The following is a 19861-nucleotide window of genomic DNA, read 5'->3' on the forward strand; positions in this document are numbered from 1 at the left end:
CCCAGCTGCGCCCAGCCCCGGTTTAGTGGGCGGGTGGGTGGGCCACGTACCAGGCGCCGTCATCGCCCGGGCCGGCGGCCAACGCCGGCGGCAATGACTCGCGTGCGCCCGATGGTGCTGCCGTCGTCGCCCACTCTTACGCCAACAAGATCCAGACCACCGACGCTGGCTACCGCCGGTTTCACCAGCCCGAGCTTGAGGCGCGCGCCGGTAGCGCCAAGGGGCCGGGTCCGCTCCCAACACGCAAGGTCCTCGAGGCGCTTGACAAGATCGAGACCATGTTCTATCGCACGCCGCCGGTCCACACCGCACTTGTGGCGCCGTCGGCCAAGATTGACGGCTCAGACGCCGTCGCCGCCCTCCTCATCCACCTCTCCAACAACATGATGGTCCGGCTCTCGCTCGCAGGCTCGATGCATGCGCTGCATCTGGCCAAGGTCCGGGTCGACGACTCGTACGCCAAGAAGATGCGCAACACGGCAGTGGCCTCTGTCGTCCGCCCGCAGTTTATCGTCATCGCCTACGCCTCGCAGCACCTCACGGTCCACACCCATCGCAAGCCCAAGGCCGGCCCAGTCTCGTCGTTCAAGAAGCTCACCGAGCTCAAGCCGGTGACGGTCACGCTCGAGGCGCCGGTCCAGGCTCTCGACGTCAACGCCTCCAACTCGCTCATCCTCGCCACCTTTCGCCAGGCCCAGACGCTCTCGGTCTTTGGCTTCCAGGCAAGCGGCGGCCTCGGCCTGATGGCGCGGATCCAGGCCGACTCGGGCTCAGTCTTCTTTGATGCTCGCTTCTGCAAGTCCAAGCCCAACATGATCTACACCATCGAGGAGCCGGTCACCGCCGCTTTCCGCACGAGATCACCGTCAAGATCTACGAGTTCCAGCACGGCAACCTCATCCTGCAGAACCAGCGCGCGCTTCTTGTCCACCACTCGATCACCACCGTGGCGTATACTCCGTCCGGCGGCCGGGTTGTCTTTGGCTTTGTCAACGGCCGCCTCGTTCAGTTTGACTTTGAGACGCTCTCCGTCAAGCGGGTGACCGTCTCCAACGGCTCGTCGCCGATGCGCATCCTCTTCCACCCTGACGACCCTTACAAGCTCCTGCTCGCCATGTTTGCCGACGGTGCTGTCTACGCCTTTGATGCCGCCCTTAACCCGCTCTCGTTTGTCTACGAGTCGGGTGACGTTGCCGCTTCCTTTGCTTGCATGCAGTACTCCAACTTTAACTCGTACCTCGGCCACGTCGAGTGGCTGACAAGCGCCTCGCTGGCCAAGCTATCGTCGACTGCCGCCGTGTCCCGCACCACGCTTCCGGTCGCCGGCGCCCTGCCGACCTCGCCGCTGCCACCGTCGATGGCGCCGGGGAGCCCGGCGCCGGCCGGCGCTGGCTTTGACCCGTTCGCCTCGCCCAGCGCGGCGGCGCCCGGCTTCCCGCTATCACCCTCGCCGGCACCCGCCGACGCGGCTCCGGTCACGCCTGCTGCGCCGGCCGCAACGCCGCCGCTGGTGCCGCCGGCAGACGAGCCTGTCGCCGCAAAGTCGATCGAGCATCTGCTCCTGATTGGCGACCGCGGGCCGATTGTCGTCGCCCGCATTGTTGTCCCGGGCAGCGCCGGTGCCGTCCTCGATGAGCATCTTGCTGCCAGCGAGCCGAACAAGGCGGTTGCCCTGCTCGCCATGCTCAACGGTGACGACCACTCGGCTTACATCGCTGCCCAGCGGGTCTTTGACCATGTGCTCGGCACGCCACCGCCTCCAGTCGCCGAAGCATCGTCCAAGGAAGGCAAGGCGCTACACAAGGCGCTCATTGCACTGTGGAAGCGGTTCGCCAAGCACACCGTGTACGGCCCGCTCATGCTCGGGCACCTGACTCGCTACTTTGGCTGGCTCCTCGCCGCTGGCCGGCTCTCATTCGCCTACGCTGTCGCCGACGCGCTCGACTCGCGCCCGCTGCTGCGGCAGCTAGGCGAGTGGGCTGCCGCTGAAGACTCGGCAGGTAACGCCGAGCTTGTTGCCACCTGCCGCGACCGCGCCGCGTCGGCGTCGCAGGTGGTGGCTGCCTCGCGCGAGGCGCTTCTTCCACCGTCCCCGTCACGCCGCCGCGGTGGCACGCCCATGCCGTCCTCGCCGCCGCGCGTTCGCGCCATCAACCTCTTCTCCCCCACCGCGCCCAGCCCGGACTTTGGCCGCCACTCGTCGTCCGTCTCGATCGGCGGCGCGCTTTCATCCGACAGCGAGCTCGACATTGCGCCGCCGTCTCCGCCAGGTCACACCGGGCCCGGCCTCGTCAGCGACGACCTGCTCCAGTCGCCGACGTCGCTGGCCGTCCATCCTCCGCTGGCCGTCTCGGACTCGGACGACGCCGGGCCGAGTCACCCGGTCTCCAACACAGAGTCGGGCGGCCACTCTTCCGACTATGACTCAGACTCGCTCTCAGACTCGGACTCCGGTGCCTCGTCCGATCGCCTCGGTCTTGCGCCGCCGCCCGGCGACGACGCCGCCGACCAAGCCTCGTTCGGCCCGGAAGACTACAACATCTTCTCCTCGGGCACTGGCTTTCTCTCCGCCACCATGGACGACAACGAGGTGTCGTCCGGCATTGGTGGTGGCGTCTCGCCCACAGACTGGCCTTCCCTCACACAGACCCAGGCCCGCACCGTCGGCGCCAAGCTAGAGGCCACCGGCGCCATCCACGACGCCTTTGAGCTCTATCAGATGCACGGGCTCTACGATGACGCTGACCGCGTCTTTGAGCGCATCGACCGGCTTGCCGAAGCTCAAGCCGGCTCGTAAACCCCCCTCCCCTCCCCCCATTCCCGCTCCCTTCGACTTGAGCGCTACACGAAATTGTCGGGTACGTGCCACGGGTGATCGCACTCTTCCTCTCGCTGACCAGAATGACTGATCACCGCTCACACCTTCTCCGCATCCTCCGCATCCTCCCCTCCCTTTCCTGCCCCAGCTCACCCCTTCTCACTCTCTATGCCATGTCTCAGCCCCCTCCCCATTCCCATCCCATCCCACCCCCATCCATATCCTCATCTCTCTCCCTCCGATCCCCGATCCCCCCGATCCCCTTGACTCCCCCCCCCCCCCCAAACCCCGCCTCTGTCACCACCTCCCGCAGCCGTTGTTCGCTGACTGTTGTTGCAAGCCCCCCCCCCTCCCCCCCTCCCCCCGCTCTCCCGACACCACCACCGCACTCCCACCACAAGCAACATGTACTTGGAACGCAAGCCGGTAGAGGTGGGCCGCCGGGCACGGCTGTCGTGGTGGCTGGCGTCGCCGGACGGGCGTGTGGCGCTGGTGTCGGTGGTGGCGGTGGTGTGGCTGGCGGCGCTGCTGCTGCCGTGGCACACCACCAAGGTGACTCGGTACGCACAGCCTGCGGCCAACGTGACTGCGGCATCGGACTCGTCGTCGTGCTGGGTGCTCGGGCGCGGGACTTGCACCGGCGAGCTGTACTCGCTCAGCGCACAGCACGGCGACCTGCGCCTCATCTACACCGTCACCTTTGCCTGCCTCCTTGCCGGCTTGGTCCTCCTCCTGCCCTACGCCGTCCTCACCTGGTACGACGCCTCGGTCTGGTCCGGCGTGCTGGGCGTCATGGCCGGCGCTTTGCTGGCCGCTGCCGTCGCCTTCTTTGCCGTCGGCGTCGACGAGCACAACCGCGCCCACGCCTGGGGCAAGGCCACCGTCGTCTCGGCTCTGGGCAGCCAAGCTCGCACCGAGTCGAGCGGCATGAACATCGGCTGGTACCTGGCGGTCGTCCTCTGGTTCCTCCTCTTTGCCGTCTTTAGCTACGTGGCCAAGCACTCGAGCAAGCGCCGTGGCGGGTGGTGATTCCCCCGACTGGTCCTCCTCACCCGAGCCGATTGAGCGCCTCGATGCCTGCGGCAAGCGTGTCATCTGCCTTGCAGAAGCAGAAGCGAGCGTAGTTGGCTGCCAGCTCGGCGTGGTCCGGCGAGTAGAAGGCCGACGGCGGAATGGCAGTCACGCCCGCGCTTTGGGTCAGCCACCGGCAGACTTGGTAGTCACGGGCGTTGGTCTCGCCTACCGGCACGCCCGCCACAGGCTCGAACGGGAACGGGCCGGGCAGGCTGCCGGTGTCAGCCAGCGCAAAGTACGAACCCTGGGGGGCAATGGGATCGAGCCCTGCGCGGGCGAGCGCGCCAACCAGTAGGTCGCGTTTGGCCTGCAGCGCGGCGACCGAGTCGGTAAAGTAGTTGTGCTCGTGGGCGGCCGGAAAGAGGGCGGCTGCAGCGGCCTGCAGCGGCGTCGGCGAGGCAAAGGTGATGTACTGCGAGACGAGCCAGAGGGCGGTGATGAGCTTGGGCGGGCCCAGCGCCCAGCCCAATCGCCACCCGGTCACCGAAAACGTCTTGCCTGCCGAGCCGAGCGTGATTGTCCGCTGGAACATACCCGGCAGCGAGCCGATCGAGACGTGCGGTTCCGAGTCCGAGTACACTAGCGAGTCGTAGACCTCGTCGGCGAGGACGATGAGGTCGTGCTTGCAGGCCAGCTCGGCGATGCCCTCGAGCTCGGCCCGCGAAAAGACCTTGCCCGTCGGGTTGTGTGGCGTGGTGAGAACGAGCATGCGGGTGACCGGTGAGATAGCGGCCTCGAGCTTGTCCAGATCAAGCTTCCAGCCTGAGGCCGAGAGCACTGTCTCGCGGCCAGAGCCCGGTGGCGCTGGCACGTGCTCCGGCGTGTACTCGAGCGGGACGTAGCGTGCGACGGCACCAGCCAGCTCCACAGACGCTGGGTAAGAGTCATAAAACGGCTCCATGAGCACCACCTCCTCGCCGGGATCAACCAACGCGTTGATGGCGGCGTAGATGGCGGCCGACGCGCCCGAAGTGACCAGGACCTGCGAGTCTGGATCGTCCAGTGCGCCGCCGAGCTTTCCCGAGTACTCGTCGACAAGGGCGCGGACCAGCCCCGGATGCCCGCGTGAGCGGGTGTACTGGTGGCCCATGGCACCAGCCCGCGCCGCATCGACCAGCGCCTCGCTGATGAACTCGGGCAGCGGCATGTCCGGGAAGCCCTGGCCGAGGTTTGCGGCGCCGACGGCAGCCGCCAGCGGCGAGAACTCGACCCAGACCGAGCCATTGGGATCAAAGCCCGCCACACGCTCTGCTGTCTCCCTACTCGGCGGCGGGCAGCAATCGAGGCGGATGCCGCTGTTGTATCGGGCGGGCGGAGATGCGGGCGAGCGGGAGGGAGCGGTGGCGAGTGCCGACAGTGGCCGGCGGAGGCCAGCACGGAGTGAGGCCAGCATTGCGAGTGTACACTGGTATGTGTGTATGTGTGTATGTATGTGTATGTATGTGTGTGTATGTGTGTATGTGTGTGTGTGTGTGTGTGTGTGTAGTGATGTCTCTCTCTCTCTCTCTCTCTCCCCCCCCCCCCCCCCCCACACTCCCTTTGCCTCTCTGGTGACTGGTGACTCTCTCTCCCCTGGTCGTGTCATCCTGCCTCAATCAGTACCCATCATCATCGCCATTCGCCATCTGCTCGTTGCCCCCCCCCCCCCCCAAACCTTGGTTGTTCGCTGTTCGCCGGCTGGCCCTTCCCCCCTCGCCCCGCCCCTCCCCTCACACCCCGACACGATCTGGCTGACGACAGTACCATTCTCCACCTCTCCTCTCCCCACAGATGCAGGTCGCTTGGACGGTGCAGCGGGCGCGACTGGGCATGAGGAGCGGACAGCGGGCACGGCAGGCGGTGGGATCGAGTCGGGTCCCGATGGCCTTCTCAGCCTTGGCCCTGGCCAAGCAGGAGACCCTGTTCCGCAGACGGACCGAGCTGGTGGTGGTCCACGAGGCGCTGCCGGAAGAGACTGCGTACACCACTGCTCACGATGGGACCATTGTTCTATGGGACTACTCGGATCGCCCACAGGAGGCGTCGCGGACACGGGTCGTCTTCATGGGCGCAGGCAAGGCCGCCGGCCTGCAGGAGCTCCGCCTGCTTCCGTCGTCGCCGGGCCTCCTCTTCACCGCCTCGCTCAATGGCACTGTCTGCATGCACGACGTCGCTGCCCAGGCCTCGCGCATCCTGCTAGGCTCTTTTTCCTGGGATCGATGGTTCACCACCTGCGACATCGCTGAGGATCGTTCGCTCGTCGTTGCTGGCGACAACCACGGCTACGCCTACTTTCTCGATCCACGGACCGGCTCCAACCTTGTGACAGGTGCTGACGCCGCCCTGGTGGCCAAGGCCGAAGCCACACCCGACAATCACGTCTCCCACTGGATGACCCGCTCGGTCGCGTGGGAGGGCGATCCCTACGCCACCTGGGCCGAGCCCTCGCTCGCCTGGCTCCCGCCACAGGCCCCACCGGGGTATGACGTGCTCGATGGCTCGCGCTTTGGTCGCGCACCCGGATCGCCGCTCGTCCGCCCGCCCTCGGTTGCTACAGGCCGCGGCTTGCGCTTCCATAAGAACAAGCTTGTCCACGCCGAGTTCCATCCCGCCGACACCAACGTTCTCCTCACCGCTGGCCATGACAAGGTCATGCGTCTGTGGGATGTCCGCAAGCTTAGCTCGACTGGCTTTGCCGTCGGCCACACCGCCTCATCGCTCCTTTCCGAGTATGCTCTGCCCGCCAATGTCAACGCGGCGTACTTCTCGCCGGGCGATGGCGCCCGCATTCTGGCCACCACACAGAACGATCTCATTCTCGTCTACGACGTCGCCGATGGCTCCATGGGCGTCATCAACCACCCCAACTCGTTCTACCAGCACATGACACCCATCAAGGCCTCTTGGCACCCAATCCATCCCGAGTTCTTTGTTGTTGGCTCGTACAAGTCGCTTTCCAAGCGGTCCACTACCGCAGCCTTTGCCGGTATGGACAAGGACGCATACGCCCACATTGCCGAGTACCGCGGCATCGACCTGTACAACGCCGTCACTCTCGATCACGTCGCTGCCATCCCGGCCACCGTCGTCACTGAGAAGCCGCGCGTCTTTGCTGTCAACAAGTTCTCCGCCACCGGCGATGTTCTCCTGTCCGGCTCGGGCCACTCGCTCTACGCGTGGCGACCGGTCAACGCTGTCGACGCTGCCCATCGCTCTGGCAACAAGCGCATGCGCTCGCCTAGCCGCGGCTCGCGCTCCGACGATGATGATGATGACGACGGGCAGGGAAGCGGCCCGCATCGCCCACTCTCCGCCATGTCGCTCGCCGATCCCGCTGCCATCAACAGGCGCATCCGCGATTTGTTCGGCCGGTCGCAGCGGTTTGCTAACCCCGGCGATGCCAAAGACATGCTCGCCAAGTCGGGCAAGGCCAAGGCCAAGGCCAAGACCGCGACTAAGGCCACTGCGGCCAAGTCAAGGTCCAAGACAAAGGCCAGCACAAGGGCCACCACAGCCTCAGTCGCTTCCACCGCAACTGCAGCGTCAACGTCGTCTCGACCCCGAAAGAAGCCCAAGACGCTCAGGTCATCCAAGGCCGCCGCGGCGATCGATTTCACGCTTGCCACACCACCGGCATCCCAGACCTCGTCCCAGGCAGCTTCACAGGCTACGCCCACAGCTGCATCACCGTCTCGCTCCGTTCCACCCGCGGCGTCTGTCGCTGTCTGTGTCGGCGGCGGCGACGACGACGACGACGATGACGACTTTGACACAACATCGCTCACGCTCTATCCTCCGTCTGCGTCGTCATCCCTGTCGCAAGAGTCGCTTGATGCGCTCCGGCATCGCGGGCGGCGCGACAGTCGCAGGAAGCGCAACAAGCAGTTGTGAGGAGGCCGAAGGCTTCAATACTCTTGCAAGTTCGATGTGGAACGGAACGATGGCATGGTGTACGTGTTGGTCACCATCAGCCGCGGTGACGAGGCCGAGTGCACGTCGTCGTTCTTCAGGCTAGAGACAACCTCGAGTTGGAGCTTGCCGCACAGTGCGCCAAGCGTTCCGGAGGCCGGGTCGACACCGTGGACACCGATCTCGACATAGTTGGTCCGGGTAAATGACAGCGGCGAGAGCACAAGTCGTCCACAGCCGACCACTACCAGGTCTTCCAGCACAAATAGGTCAATGACTGGCGACGGGTGATTGGGGACCGGCCGGTGCACAATCCATGGGTTCGGCGCCTCATAGCCCGACGCAACTGCGGCCGAAGGCGCCATCTCGACGAGGTCGACCGAGTCCTGAGACTCGAGCTGGGTCGCTTGCAGCGGCACGTGTGCCGTGTTGGGCGCAGCAAGCACCGCCATGCGGACATCTGCTGCTCCGCTCACCCACTCCAGCCGCTTGATGCCAACTCGGAGCGTGGAAGGGACCCTGCGCCGCGGCGAGATGGCCTCGTGCGGCGGGCGGGCGCTGGTGTCGGGCGGCGACGCCGGCTTGATGTGGGCAAGCGGCGGGCCGTTCTCATCGGCACCGATAGCAGCGTCGTCGTCGCTGGCGTCATGGTCGGTCTGCATCTCCAGAACAGCGATGCCGTAGCGACGGCGGTCAAGCTCAGCAAGCGCGTGGCGGTGAACCCGCTCGGCGTCGAGCAGCGCCTGCCACTCGTCCTCGAACAGAATCTCGGCGTTGCCGTCCTCAGCGACGGCAAACATAAGCTCCTGCTGAAGGGCACGCTTCCCAGCCTCCAGTTCACGGCGTTTGCGCTCACGTTCGTACGCCCGGACACGGTTCGACTCGTCAACCCGTTCCTTCTCTGCCACCAGATCGACCAGAAACGGCGAGCGATCGGTCCGTTTCCGCCAGCGGTGCTCCAGCTTGCGCAGGTATGTCTGGGTCTTGCGCTTGGCCTGTGCATCCTCGACGCGCGCCCGCGCAGTTGCAGGTCGCGCCCGCGAGTAGTGGACCGACACACCCTGAATGGCTCGTGACTCGTCCTTGGCATCCTTTCTCACCGTTGCGCCAGCCGCAGTCCTCGGGCGGCGCTGCCGCCGCTTACGGCCACCAGCCGCGGTCGCCGGGCGCGACCCTACCGGCGGACGCGGAGCACCAGCCCCACCGCCGTGTCCCGTACGACTGCGACCACCAGCCGTTGCCGGCCGGCGCTGACTAGTTGAGGAAGCCGATGGTGGCGGACCGGCACGGGAGCGGGAGCGGGACGATGCGGCGCGGGTCGAGGCCGAGGCCGAGCGTCGCGGACGGGCTAGCATCTCCTGGCGCACCTTCCACGTCCTATCGGGCACCGAAAGCGTCTTTGCCAGCGGGTTTTCTGCAAGGATGGCCGCCCGGAGCGAGTGCCCTCGCCCTTTGCGTCCGTGGCGGCGGCGTGTCCTGGGCGGCGGCGAGGTCGGCTGGGTCCTCACGAGGCTCTGTGAGACCACCGGGCGGGCAAAGTAGTCGCGCACCGTATGCCGCGGCGAGACCGACGACATGCGTGTGCTGTGGTAGAAGTGGGAGCGGGAGTGGGTGTGGTGGTGGGTGTGGTGGTGGGGGTCTGGGGTTGGTGGTCGGGTGTGGCTGCCTGCTGCCCAAGTCGGCTGCCTGAGCCGTGTCTGTGGCCAACGGACGCCAACCGACCGACAGAGGGACGGCGGGACGGAGGGACGGACCGTACCGGACCGGATCGGACCGCACAGCTACGACCACGAGCACGGCCACCACCTGACCACGGCTACCAGACGACTGGCTGCAGGGGATGGACGCTTTCGAATGGGCTCTGCTGGGCCGGGGAGAGGCGCCACTGGCGGATGCCCTGCCGCCGCACTTGGCAGAGGGCGTGGCTAGGGGTCTGCCCGGTGGGGCGGTCTCACCGCCGGTGGCGTCGCCGCTCGGCGGCGGTACGCCGCGGATATCGCCGCTTGGGACTGGTTCGAGCTCGCTTGGCGTGGTGGGTGTCGGGCTGGGGACGAACACACCGAGGATGGCGACTCCCGGCCCGGATGTATCCCTGCGAAGCGTGGGCGCAGGCGCGGGCGCGGGCGCGGGCGTGGGCGTTGGCGTGAGGCCAACCACGATCAGCGCCTGGGGCGGCGGAGGTGCAACAGGGTGGACCGATGCTCACGGCGATGGCTCGCCCGAATGGGCACATCTGCCGAGGCAACGATGGTCACCGGCAAACGACGTGCCGTCGCTGGCATCGGCCTTCCAGAGCGAGGCTGCCGCCATGGAGGAGCAGTACGCACAGCTGCGGGCCAACATCCAGCACATGGACGCACTGCGCGCCAGCATCGGTACAGGCCACAGTGTCGGTGGAGGACAAGTGGGCGGCCAGCCCGGGAGCTATGGCTCTCCATCGCGGTACAACGATTCAATGCTGGCGCATGCTGGCGGCTACGGCGGCAGTTACGCCGGCTATGCGGGAGGCGGCGGCGGTGGCTACGGTCTGAAGCCCGAGACTGATCCCTACGCGTTCGAGCTGCAGCGGGCAGTTGACGGTCTCGCCGCCCAGCTCGACGAGGTGCTCACTCGCAAGGAGGCGGCGGCGGCTGAGAACGAGGCTCGACGCAAGGCGATATCCGAACTCTCCAGTCAGCACGCAGCCAAGCTCGAGCAGGTGCGCGAGTTGGAGCGCAAGCGCAGCCAGATGATAGAGACACTCCAAGCTGCCGAGCAGATGAGTCCTCCACCGGCAGCGCCAGTCAGCCCGGCCGAGTCGCCAGAGGCCAGTCCGGGCTCGGTGCCTGACTACAGGCTCTTGCGCGATCCACCGAGCAAGACGGCCGGGTTTGGCACCAGCACCCGGGTCCCCCTCTTTGACCGGTTCGGCATCCTTACGTGAGCATGGCGTAGTCATCAAGCCCGTCGTCATCCTCCGATGAGTCGAGCGCCGCTGGATCTAGCGAGCGAGCAAGAAGGGTGTCCAGAAAGGTGGGCCGGGCGTCGGCGGCGCCGATACCAATTGTCCGCGCCTCGCGCCGCAGCTGCATCAGCCGGTGCTGATGGAGAAGGGTCCGGATGTTGGAGGCTAGTATCAGCATCGCAAGCCGCAGCATGAGCATAAACGTTACGCCATGGCGCAGGAAGAGCATGACGACCGAGAGTGCGAGGCCCGACATAAAGCCCATGTATCGTTCGACCGACATGTGCTCGTACGCCGAGCCACCGAGCGCATCAACCGCCAGATACAGGACAACCTCCAGCGTGCTGAACGGCAGCGACGCGTCCTTGCCACTCTCGCTCTCGCCGTCACCATCCACCGACGACACCAGGGCCATGGCGAGGAGAAAGGCAAAGAACAGGACGTCGGCCACGAGAAGAACCGCCAGCGGCCGTCGGAGGGCGTAGATCCGCCCTACAATGCGGGCTTCACGCAGGTCGTACACACCGCTGTCTCCCATGCCAAGCACGCCCCACACAGGGTCCCACGCACCGAGCCCTGCAAGGCGGCGACTGGCCGTGCCTTCGTCCAGCACAGGGCTGACCGGCTCGGGCGCAACAGCAGCAGCAGCTTCGGCCTCGTCGCATTGCTGCCATCGACCGGGCAGCGCCACTCGGACGGCGGCCATGACCTGGCCAGCAGGCCCACGAACCACTGCGCGCGATACAGAGCTGCTCGGAGCTGATGGTCTCTGGTGTGCGCTCTGGCCATCGCCAGCATCGCCGTCGTCTTGGCCTCGTCTGCGGCGACGGCCTCTCCGGCGCCCAGCCGGGCGGCTCTCCCTCTCTCGGCCTTCCGACTCCAGGAGCGCAGCATGTCCATCATGTCCGCCCATACTTCTGCGCCCGAGACGCCTCCTGCTCGACCGCCTGCTCCTTCCCACCCAGGGTCCGGCCAGCGGCGGGGCAGGCCTGGACGACGCGCCTGCCTCCGGCTCCGATGCCGTGTTCATTGCGTGCGTGTGGGCGAATGAGAGAGACAGAGAGACAGAGAGAGTATGTGGGGTAGTGGGTGGTGGTGGTGGTGGTGGTGGTGGTGGTGGTGGTGGTGGTGGTGGTGGTGGGTGTGCGTGCGGGAGAGGAATGCCCCCGTATCCCTACATGCTAGGCCCGTACCCGTCTTGGTCTGCTGTCCTCCCCCTGTTCCAGCTGTCGTGAGCTGTGGAACCACCGCCCGCCCGCCCATTCACCCGCCAAATCATCGCCCCACTCGCCCCCGCCCACATCGGTCACTTCACTCTCGCGGGGCTCACGGGCAAAGGCGATCAATCCGACAGTTGGCGAAGAGGAGGTTGGTGTGGTGGACGAATCCAAGTTTCTCGCGTGTGCGTCCTCTGTCTGTTGACAGGCGCGTGAGGTCAGCAGGGAGTGGCGGTGATGCTGCGCCGGAGCGGGAGCTCGGCAGCTAGGAGCAGGACGGGGAGCAAGGCGGGGACAGGGATGGTTGGAAGCAAGCGGAGCAGGCGACATGCGAGTAGGTTGGGCGGGAGCGGGCAGTCGCTGGAGAGCATGCTGCCGAACGAGCTGCGGTCGGTGGTGCGGCATGTGGCGGTGGCGCTCTCATCGGGCTCGGCCGCCCACGGTGTGGTCGTCTCAGGCCTGGTTGGCGACGTGCTCGCGGCCATCATTGATGCGCGCGACATGCTGGCACTGCCGGATGGGATTGACGCGCTGCTGCGGGCGATGGTGGCGGCGGTTCAGCGGGCGCTCCCTGGCGGCTCAAGATACACGCTGGTCGAGGAAGACAGCCTCCGTGCTCGTGCCCGGCCGCTCATGGCTCAGCTCAAGCACCTGCACAGCACAGAACTCTCTTCGTTTGTCGACGCAGAAATTCCTCTGGTGCGCCGGCCTTCAGCGACACGTAGTGGCGCGCCGGTTCTTACCAAGCACGACCTGGAGCTTGCACGGGCCGCGATTGTCGACGCGGGCGTCGAGCTGTTGAGCAACGCACAGGCTATGATGGCTGAGGTCGATGCGGCTGTGGCGAGCGAGCGCGGGCGAGCGGCACTCTTGCTGAAGTCGTCGTCTGAGGTCATCTCGACGCTTGAGGCCCGTGAGCAGGCGTCGCGGTCACTGGTGGCTCTTGTCGAGCCGCTCGTCGAGGCGCTGACGACAACGATTGACGCCTTCTCGGCGCTGGTTGTCTTTGTGGAGGCTTGGAAGGCAGCAACACCGAGCTCTGTCCTGGACTCGTTGTGGACAAGCTCTGCAGCGCTGGACGCTTTGATTCCTGCGTTTGGCCCTGCGCTTGGGTCGACGACAACGTCGCGCTCACTCGACGCGCTGCTCCGTACCTCCAGCAGCGTCATCGACGAGGCGCGGACTGCAGTAGCCAACTCGACACGTGTGGTGGATGATGCGACCTTCAATGTGGCGACCGGGCTCGACGCTCACTCTGTCGGTCACCTCAAACATGCGTACCACCTCGCATCGGACGAGTGCTACTCACGACCGCAACTGGAGGAATTGGAGATCAACTACCACGCGCGACTCGCGGCGGCGGCGAACGAGATCAAATCGCTGCAAGCGCAGCTTCGGCGGGCATCGCTGGGAGTCGGCGGCAACAACGAGGACAGACGGAGCTCGAGCGAGGGGCTGGCGCCGAGCGGAAGCTCGACCGAAAAGCTCCTCGCTCCTTATGTGGAGCGGGAGCACGCGCTGCGCGCGCAGCTCGAGTACTTGAAGCGGGTTGTGGAAGCTGGCACCAACGGGACCGACCCCCTGGCGGCCGAGGAGGCGGTTGCGTTCTCGGCGCGAGTGGCGAGCGCGGCCCGCGACATGGCACAGCACATGATGGCCGACTCGGGCGTGCGGTACACCGAAGACGATCTTATGGAGCTGTACAACCACTTTCAGGGGCGGCAGGCGGCGCTGGAGACGCGGGTGTCCGAGCTGGAAGAGGCTGAGCGCGAGCTGGCCGAACACAAGCGACGGGCGGCGGGGATGGAGGGTGTGTCGGCGGCGCGACTGGAAACAGCGCTCCGACAGCTGCTTGACAAGTACAACCGGTACCGGGCCAAGTCCAAGGCCAAGCTGGCAAGCATGAAGCGGCTCTCACTCGAGGCGTACTCCAAGCTGCATCGCAAGCACAAGAAGGAGCTGGCGCGAGCAAAAGCGACAGCGCTCATGCGCGAAGACGAGCTGCGAGCGCAGCTCACGTTTGCGTACAACGAGCGTGACGCCATCCTCACCGCCCATGACGAGGCGCAGCAGAGGGCAGCTGACGAGCGGGCTGCGCGGCAGGCTGAGCGGCAGAAGCGCAAGACCAAGGAGGCGACCATGGCGAGCTTGAAAGATCAGCTCAAGTCGACCGCTGCAGCCGCGTCACAGTCGGCTGAGCTGGCGGCGGCGGTGAAGAACTTTACCGCGCTCTCAGCCGAGTACGAGTCACAGATTGCCGAAGCCGACGCCACCATTGATGCGCTCTCCGAAGAGAAGGCTGCGCTCCAGGCTGCGCTGCAGCAGGCGACAGCAGCCATCGATCGCGAGCGCGCGACGCGGGCGCAGCTGTCGCGGCACGCCAATGAGTCGGCGGCGTCGGTGGCAGCGCTAGCCGAAGTCGAGGATGCGCTGCAGGCCAAGACCAATGAGCTGAAGCGGGCCGAAGCTTCCAAGCGTGAGCTTGCCGGCAAGCTTCACGCTGTGGCGGAGGCCATGCAGGATCTGGAGACGCAGGTCACCGATGCCGTTGCCGAGGCGGAGGCTCGTACCCACGAGCGCGACGACATCGCCAAAAAACTTCGCACCGCCATGGAGCAGCTTGTAGTTGCCTCCAAGCGGGTAGATGCCCTTGAAGAGCTGCTGGCGCAGCAGGGATCCGCCGACGATGCCGGCCTAGCTGCCGCGCTCGCCAAAGCACAAAGCGCGCGTGACGAACTCGAGATCGAGTTGACGCAGCGCAACCACGAGCTGGCCATAGCGCGGGACGACGCTGCCCGTGCACAGGCCGACGCCGACGCGCGGCCGACGGCCGACGCGATCGCTGAGCTCAAGAAGAGCGTCCGCGAGCTGGAGGCCAAAGTCGAGGAGAGTCGCCAGCGGGCGCAAGATGCTGACGAGGCACATGTTGCTAGAGTTGGTGAGCTCGAGGCGCAGCTGGCAGCGGCCGAGGCCGCAGCGGTCAATGCGGACAGGGTTGATGGCGAGGTTGTTCCGGCGAGCGAGATGGAAGCACTCAAGGCTCAGCTGGCAGCGGCCGAGGCCGCAGCGGCCAATGCGGACGGGGTTGATGGCGAGGTTGTTCCGGCGAGCGAGATGGAAGCACTCAAGGCTCAGCTGGCAGCGGCCGAGGCCGCAGCGGCCGATGCGGACGGGGTTGATGGCGAGGTTGTTCCGGCGAGCGAGATGGAAGCACTCAAGGCTCAGCTGGCAGCGGCCGAGGCCGCAGCGGCCGATGCGGACGGGGTTGATGGCGAGGTGGCGGAGGCGCTTCAGGCGCGCCTCGACGAGCAGACCCAGGAATGTACTCGGCTCGAGGCCGAGGTCGCTGCACTGGCATCCGAGCGCGATGAACTGAAGGCGCGGATTGTCGAGCTAGAGAAGGAGTTGACAACCAAGGGCGAGAACGATGTCGAGGCTGTCAATGATGCCGAGCTGGTGGCCGAGATGGAAAAGGTGAAAAAGTCCATGGCCATGAAGAACAAGATCATTGTGGATCGCGACAAAAAGCTGGCCGAGGCGACCAAGGAGTTGGATAAGGTGAAAGGTATGCTAGAGGCTGCGCAGCAGCAAGCAGCTGCCGCACGGGAAGACGCCGCCAAGGCCAAGAAGGCGCTAGCCGAAGCGCCGTCAGCAGCGACAGGCGACATCAGCGCGTCGGCAAACGACAATGCAAGCGGACCGCCTCCACCAGCACCACCGGGCGGGCCACCGCCGCCTCCACCGCCGCCACCGGGCGGGGCACCACCGCCGCCGCCGCCACCTCCACCGGGTGGGGCGCCGCCGCCACCACCACCGATGCCTGGAGGCGGACCGCCGCCACCACCACCGATGCCCGGAGGTGGACCGCCGCCGCCACCGCCGATGCCCGGAGGTGGACCGCCGCCACCTCCGCCACCTCCTGGTGGAGGCCCGCCGCCACCTCCACCGCCGCCTGGTGGAGGCCCGCCGCCTCCGCCGCCTCCTGGCGGCATGCCCCGGGTACCAGCCGCGCCACAGATTGGGGCTGAGTTTCGGACCGGTGGGCCGCTGCCAAAGCGGCCCAAGAAGAAGCCGCGGGTCAAGATGAAGGGCTTCAACGTGGCCAAGATCAACACCAACAAGATCAAACCTACGAGCTTTTGGTACAAGGCAGACGACACCAAGATTAAGGTCGACGCCGACGAAATCGAGAATCTGTTCGCAGCCAAAGTGTCAGCGCCGGCGGCGAGCGGCGCTAGCGCCAGCGCATCCAAAAAGCCGACGGTGGTGACGCTGCTGGACCCGCAGCGGTCGCAGAACCTAGGCATTGCGTTGGCACGGTTCAAGATGAAGCCGCAGCAAATCTGCGACGCCATTCTTTCGATGGATACCGAAGCGCTCTCGCTCAACCAGATCAACTCACTGCTGCGCAATGTGCCGACGTCGGAGGAGATGGGCGAGCTAGAGGGCTACGATGGCGACCGGGCACTGCTCGCGCCGGCAGAAGCGTTCCTCATTGAGACACTCAGTATTTCGCACTATGCGTCGCGGCTGGAGGCATTCCAGTTCCGGCTCAAGTTCAAGGAGCGGCTGGACGAGCTGTTGCCGGACCTCAACGCCATCACTACGGCGTCCGAGGCCATCAAAGACTCGGCAGCGTTCAAGCGGGTGCTCGAGCACACACTAGCGCTGTCCAATTACCTCAATGGGGGAGGCTTCCGTGGTGAGCTGTATGGCTTCCAGCTGAGCTCGCTGCCCAAGCTGCGTGACACGCGGTCGTCTGCGCGCCCGGGCTACACCTTGCTCCACTACCTCGTCGACCGGATGACCGAGCTGGACTCGGCGGACGAAGTGAGCAAGGCCATCGACGACCTCAAGAGCTGCGAGGCTGCGGCCAAAATCTCGCTGGAGACGACGATGACTGAGACCAAGAAGCTGGTGGCTAAGTTTGAAGAGGTGGCTGGCTACGTGGCGACATTTGAGGAAGAGGGCGTCAAAGACTCGGACAAGGACAACTTTATCGAGTCGATGGGCGCGTTCCGCGACGTGGCACAGGCCGAGCTCGACGAGGCCGTCGCCGAGATGGCGCAGGCTGAGATGCTGTTCAAGGAGACGCTCGAGTGGTACTCAGAGTCGCCCAAGACCTCCAACGAGGAGTTCTTCGGCATGCTCTCCGAGTTTGGAAAGGACATGGAGGAGGCGCGCAAGGAGATTGCTAGCCTTAAGCGCAAGGCTGAGCTGGCTAAGAAGCGCGAGCAGGAAGCCAAGGAGAAGGCCGAGCGCGGCGAGACCGAGCCTGCGGCTGCCAAGGAGAAGGCCAAGCCGCGTTTTGGCAAGCCACCTGGCGAGGCGCCCAAGGTCTCGCAGGCGGCGCTGATGGGCGATCTCGCTGGCGCTCTCTCGTTCGGACGCGGAAGAGGGCGTGGGCGCGGACGTGGGCGCGGCGGTGGAAGGGGCGGTGGGCGCGGGCGCGGCGGGCCGGCGTCTGATGAGGAAAAGCCGGGCTCGTGCCACGCCGACGGCTGTGACTGTGACATGTTCCGGGTCTCCCCGTTTGGCCGCAAAAAGGACGCTTGTGTCGATTGCGGGCACACCAAGAGTGACCACCTAGAGAAGAAGGCCGAGGTGGCCGAAGCAAGAGCGGGTGCTACTTCAAGCAACGAGTCTGTCGAAAAGGGGCCTTCCGATGACGTAGGACCCCCAGCCGCGCCCTCACCCAAACCTGAAGCCAGCGACGATGCCGACACTATTGCAACATCACCGGCGCCTCCAAAGTCATCGCCCGAGCCGGTACCCGAGCCGGTACCCGAGCCGGTACCCGAGCCGGTACCCGAGCCGGTACCCGAGCCGGTACCCGAGCCGGTACCCGAGCCGGTACCCGAGCCGGTGCCCGAGCCGGTGCCCGAGCCATCGCCAGCGGCGCCAGCCGAGTCAGCAGTAGCGGCGACGCCACCACCCCAGCCGGCGGACGCCGGCATGGCGGCGCTGCTGGCTCAGCTCGATGCTGCGGCTGCCAAGCCGGCAGCGGGCGAGGACGAGTCGGACGACGAGTCGGACATCGACCTCGCCAACTTGATCAACGGGCTCGAATCGTCAGACGAGTAAAGACAGTAGGTTACAGAAACTCAAAGTCGTCGTCTTCCCACGAGGTATTCCCACCCGAGAGCGATTGCGACGGCGGCGGGGCGGACGAGCATGCTGCCGGCGGATAGCCCGGCGCGTCACCGGGCACAACTGAGAACATCGAGACACCGGCAGTGGCGTTGAGAGCATCGAGGCGAGCTAAGAGGTCATGGAGCGAGTTCAGGTCGCGGCAAAGAAAGCAGAGCGCCATCGAAGGGTCAATCTTGGACAGCGGCATCGAGCGAGGCGTGAGGCACTGGTAGGAGAAGGCCGACTGGGGGTTGCCATGCTCGACATGCGCCACCGGCTGGACAGAGTGCGGATCGAGGTAGATGAGATTGTCGCCCTGGACGCCAACAAAGAAGAGCGCGCCCTTGGGCTTGCCGCCGAGCACGCCGACGGTCTGCGGGAACTCAAAGACGGCTTTGAGCGGCTCGTGATAGACCTCTGACAGCTGCTCGAGGCCGAGGCGGACAGGGACCAGCAGGAGTAGCGGCCGCCAGTTGTCAGCCGTGGTCGGCAAGCCCGCGGCCGAGCCGGAGCTCCTCGCGACGTAGTCCAGTCCTGGACTTAGCGTGGGCATCTCGGGATAGAGGCTTGATGGCCCGGCGGCGGCGGCCTGATCGAGCGCCTCGCACGAGACGGCCGGGGAGATCGGCGGCGTCGTCGAGGTGGCGCGGACAATGCCGGCGGTATCACTGGAGACGCCAGCCGGGTCGACATGCGGCAGGTCCGGAACGCCGTCGGAGGCGCGCGACGAGCCCGGGGCGACGAGCCACATGGTGGCGTCGAGCGGATCAGACTCACCGACTGGCGCAGTGCAGCTCGCAACAAGACGGCGAAGATAGACGGTGGCGTCGTAGGCAACAACCATGGCGAGATTACCGGGTGCGTGAGCGTTGACCAGGTACCGCATACAGTTGCCGATGGTGGTCGGCGCAAACCACTCGCCGATGTTGAGCCCGAGCCTGCAGCCGAGCCAAGCAAAGTGGTGGATGGCGTATGGAGTGGCCGGCGAGGGCACGTCGGCAAACCATGAGAGGATATCGTAGTATGCGTCCGGAAGCGCAGCAAGAGAGGCAGGGCCGGCCGATGCGGCGATGGCCTCGAGCTCGGCGTCGTCCAAGACGCGAGCGGCTGTGAGGCGGGCAGCAAAGGTTTCGGGCGGGATAACCCAGTCGTCGCCAAGAAGAAGGCGAACAAGCGCCTGCGCGAGCGCCATCTGACCGACGCGGAGCATGCAGCCCCAGCCGACATCAGATGATTGCGGCGAGGGCTCAATGGGGGCAAAGCCGCGGCGGTAGGTGACCCAAGGCGTGGAGCAGATGACTCGGAGCAGCGGCGGGGAGTGGGGCTGAGGCTCAGCTGGCGGCGGATAGCGGCGGCCCAGGAGGACATACGGGCTGTCTGGGTCGAGCGCCACACCCTTTGCCGCCGTCATCTTGTTGTACAGCGCTGCAGCCTTGTTCGACTTGGCCACGACCGCCGACACCAGCTTCATCATGGAGACCGCGGGAGGGAGAGGGGGGAAGGGGGGAGGGCGGAGGGAAGAGAGGCGGGCTTCCTCGGAACCTTACTCGGCACAAGCAGGCGCCAAGAACAGGTGCAGGGTGTGTGGGAGGCTGGCGCGGTGCAAGAGTCCGACCAAGCCGCCAAACCCAAGTGGCGTGTGCGTGTCGTCGTCGTCTCGTCGCCAGCAAAGTGTGACTGCCGCGCCTCACCGCATCGCACCGCATCCGATCGAGAGGAAGAATGTGGGTGGGGGGGGGGGGGGGGGGGGGTGGTGGTGGGTGGTGGTGGTGGTGGTGGATGAATTCG

At 66.0% G+C, this 19861-nt stretch overlaps 9 protein-coding genes across 9 annotated transcripts; 5 read left to right on the top strand and 4 right to left on the bottom strand.

The window, feature by feature from the left end:
• Window positions 1–278: 278 nt before the first annotated feature.
• On the top strand, window positions 279–2812 carry AMSG_04201 (uncharacterized protein; the record flags this gene model as incomplete). Its single annotated transcript, XM_013903530.1, has 2 exons — window positions 279–836; window positions 860–2812. 2 exons carry the CDS (start codon window positions 279–281, stop codon window positions 2795–2797), a joined length of 2496 nt encoding a protein of 831 aa, XP_013758984.1. The 3' UTR covers window positions 2798–2812.
• A 411-nt stretch (window positions 2813–3223) lies between these two features.
• AMSG_04202 (uncharacterized protein) lies at window positions 3224–4092 on the top strand (the record flags this gene model as incomplete). Its single annotated transcript, XM_013903531.1, has 1 exon — window positions 3224–4092. The coding sequence occupies one exon, from the start codon at window positions 3224–3226 to the stop codon at window positions 3845–3847; it is 624 nt and encodes a 207-aa protein (XP_013758985.1). The 3' UTR covers window positions 3848–4092.
• On the bottom strand, window positions 3787–5285 carry AMSG_04203 (aminotransferase class I and II; the record flags this gene model as incomplete). The annotated part of the gene is made up of 1 exon (XM_013903532.1): window positions 3787–5285. The coding sequence occupies one exon, from the start codon at window positions 5283–5285 to the stop codon at window positions 3867–3869; it is 1419 nt and encodes a 472-aa protein (XP_013758986.1). The 3' UTR covers window positions 3787–3866.
• A 362-nt stretch (window positions 5286–5647) lies between these two features.
• On the top strand, window positions 5648–8003 carry AMSG_04204 (DNA damage-binding protein 2). Its single transcript, XM_013903533.1, has one exon. It carries the CDS (start codon window positions 5663–5665, stop codon window positions 7760–7762), a length of 2100 nt encoding a protein of 699 aa, XP_013758987.1. The 5' UTR covers window positions 5648–5662; the 3' UTR covers window positions 7763–8003.
• Window positions 7294–9357, bottom strand: AMSG_04205 (uncharacterized protein; the record flags this gene model as incomplete). Its single annotated transcript, XM_013903534.1, has 2 exons — window positions 7294–8954; window positions 9063–9357. The coding sequence occupies 2 exons, from the start codon at window positions 9355–9357 to the stop codon at window positions 7777–7779; spliced, it is 1473 nt and encodes a 490-aa protein (XP_013758988.1). The 3' UTR covers window positions 7294–7776.
• A 263-nt stretch (window positions 9358–9620) lies between these two features.
• Window positions 9621–10609, top strand: AMSG_04206 (uncharacterized protein; the record flags this gene model as incomplete). The annotated part of the gene is made up of 3 exons (XM_013903535.1): window positions 9621–9792; window positions 9970–10542; window positions 10587–10609. The coding sequence occupies 3 exons, from the start codon at window positions 9621–9623 to the stop codon at window positions 10607–10609; spliced, it is 768 nt and encodes a 255-aa protein (XP_013758989.1).
• AMSG_04207 (uncharacterized protein) lies at window positions 10260–11839 on the bottom strand. The gene has a single exon (XM_013903536.1). The coding sequence runs from the start codon at window positions 11752–11754 to the stop codon at window positions 10696–10698; it is 1059 nt and encodes a 352-aa protein (XP_013758990.1). The 5' UTR covers window positions 11755–11839; the 3' UTR covers window positions 10260–10695.
• Window positions 11840–12310: 471 nt separating this feature from the next.
• On the top strand, window positions 12311–17610 carry AMSG_04208 (uncharacterized protein; the record flags this gene model as incomplete). Its single annotated transcript, XM_013903537.1, has 2 exons — window positions 12311–17564; window positions 17597–17610. The coding sequence occupies 2 exons, from the start codon at window positions 12311–12313 to the stop codon at window positions 17608–17610; spliced, it is 5268 nt and encodes a 1755-aa protein (XP_013758991.1).
• A 302-nt stretch (window positions 17611–17912) lies between these two features.
• Window positions 17913–19547, bottom strand: AMSG_04209 (autophagy-specific 4; the record flags this gene model as incomplete). The annotated part of the gene is made up of 1 exon (XM_013903538.1): window positions 17913–19547. One exon carries the CDS (start codon window positions 19545–19547, stop codon window positions 18036–18038), a length of 1512 nt encoding a protein of 503 aa, XP_013758992.1. The 3' UTR covers window positions 17913–18035.
• Between the last annotated feature and the right edge of the window lie 314 nt (window positions 19548–19861).

This window comes from Thecamonas trahens, assembly GCF_000142905.1.
Source record: "Thecamonas trahens ATCC 50062 unplaced genomic scaffold supercont1.17, whole genome shotgun sequence".
NCBI classification, from domain to species: domain Eukaryota; order Apusomonadida; family Apusomonadidae; genus Thecamonas; species Thecamonas trahens.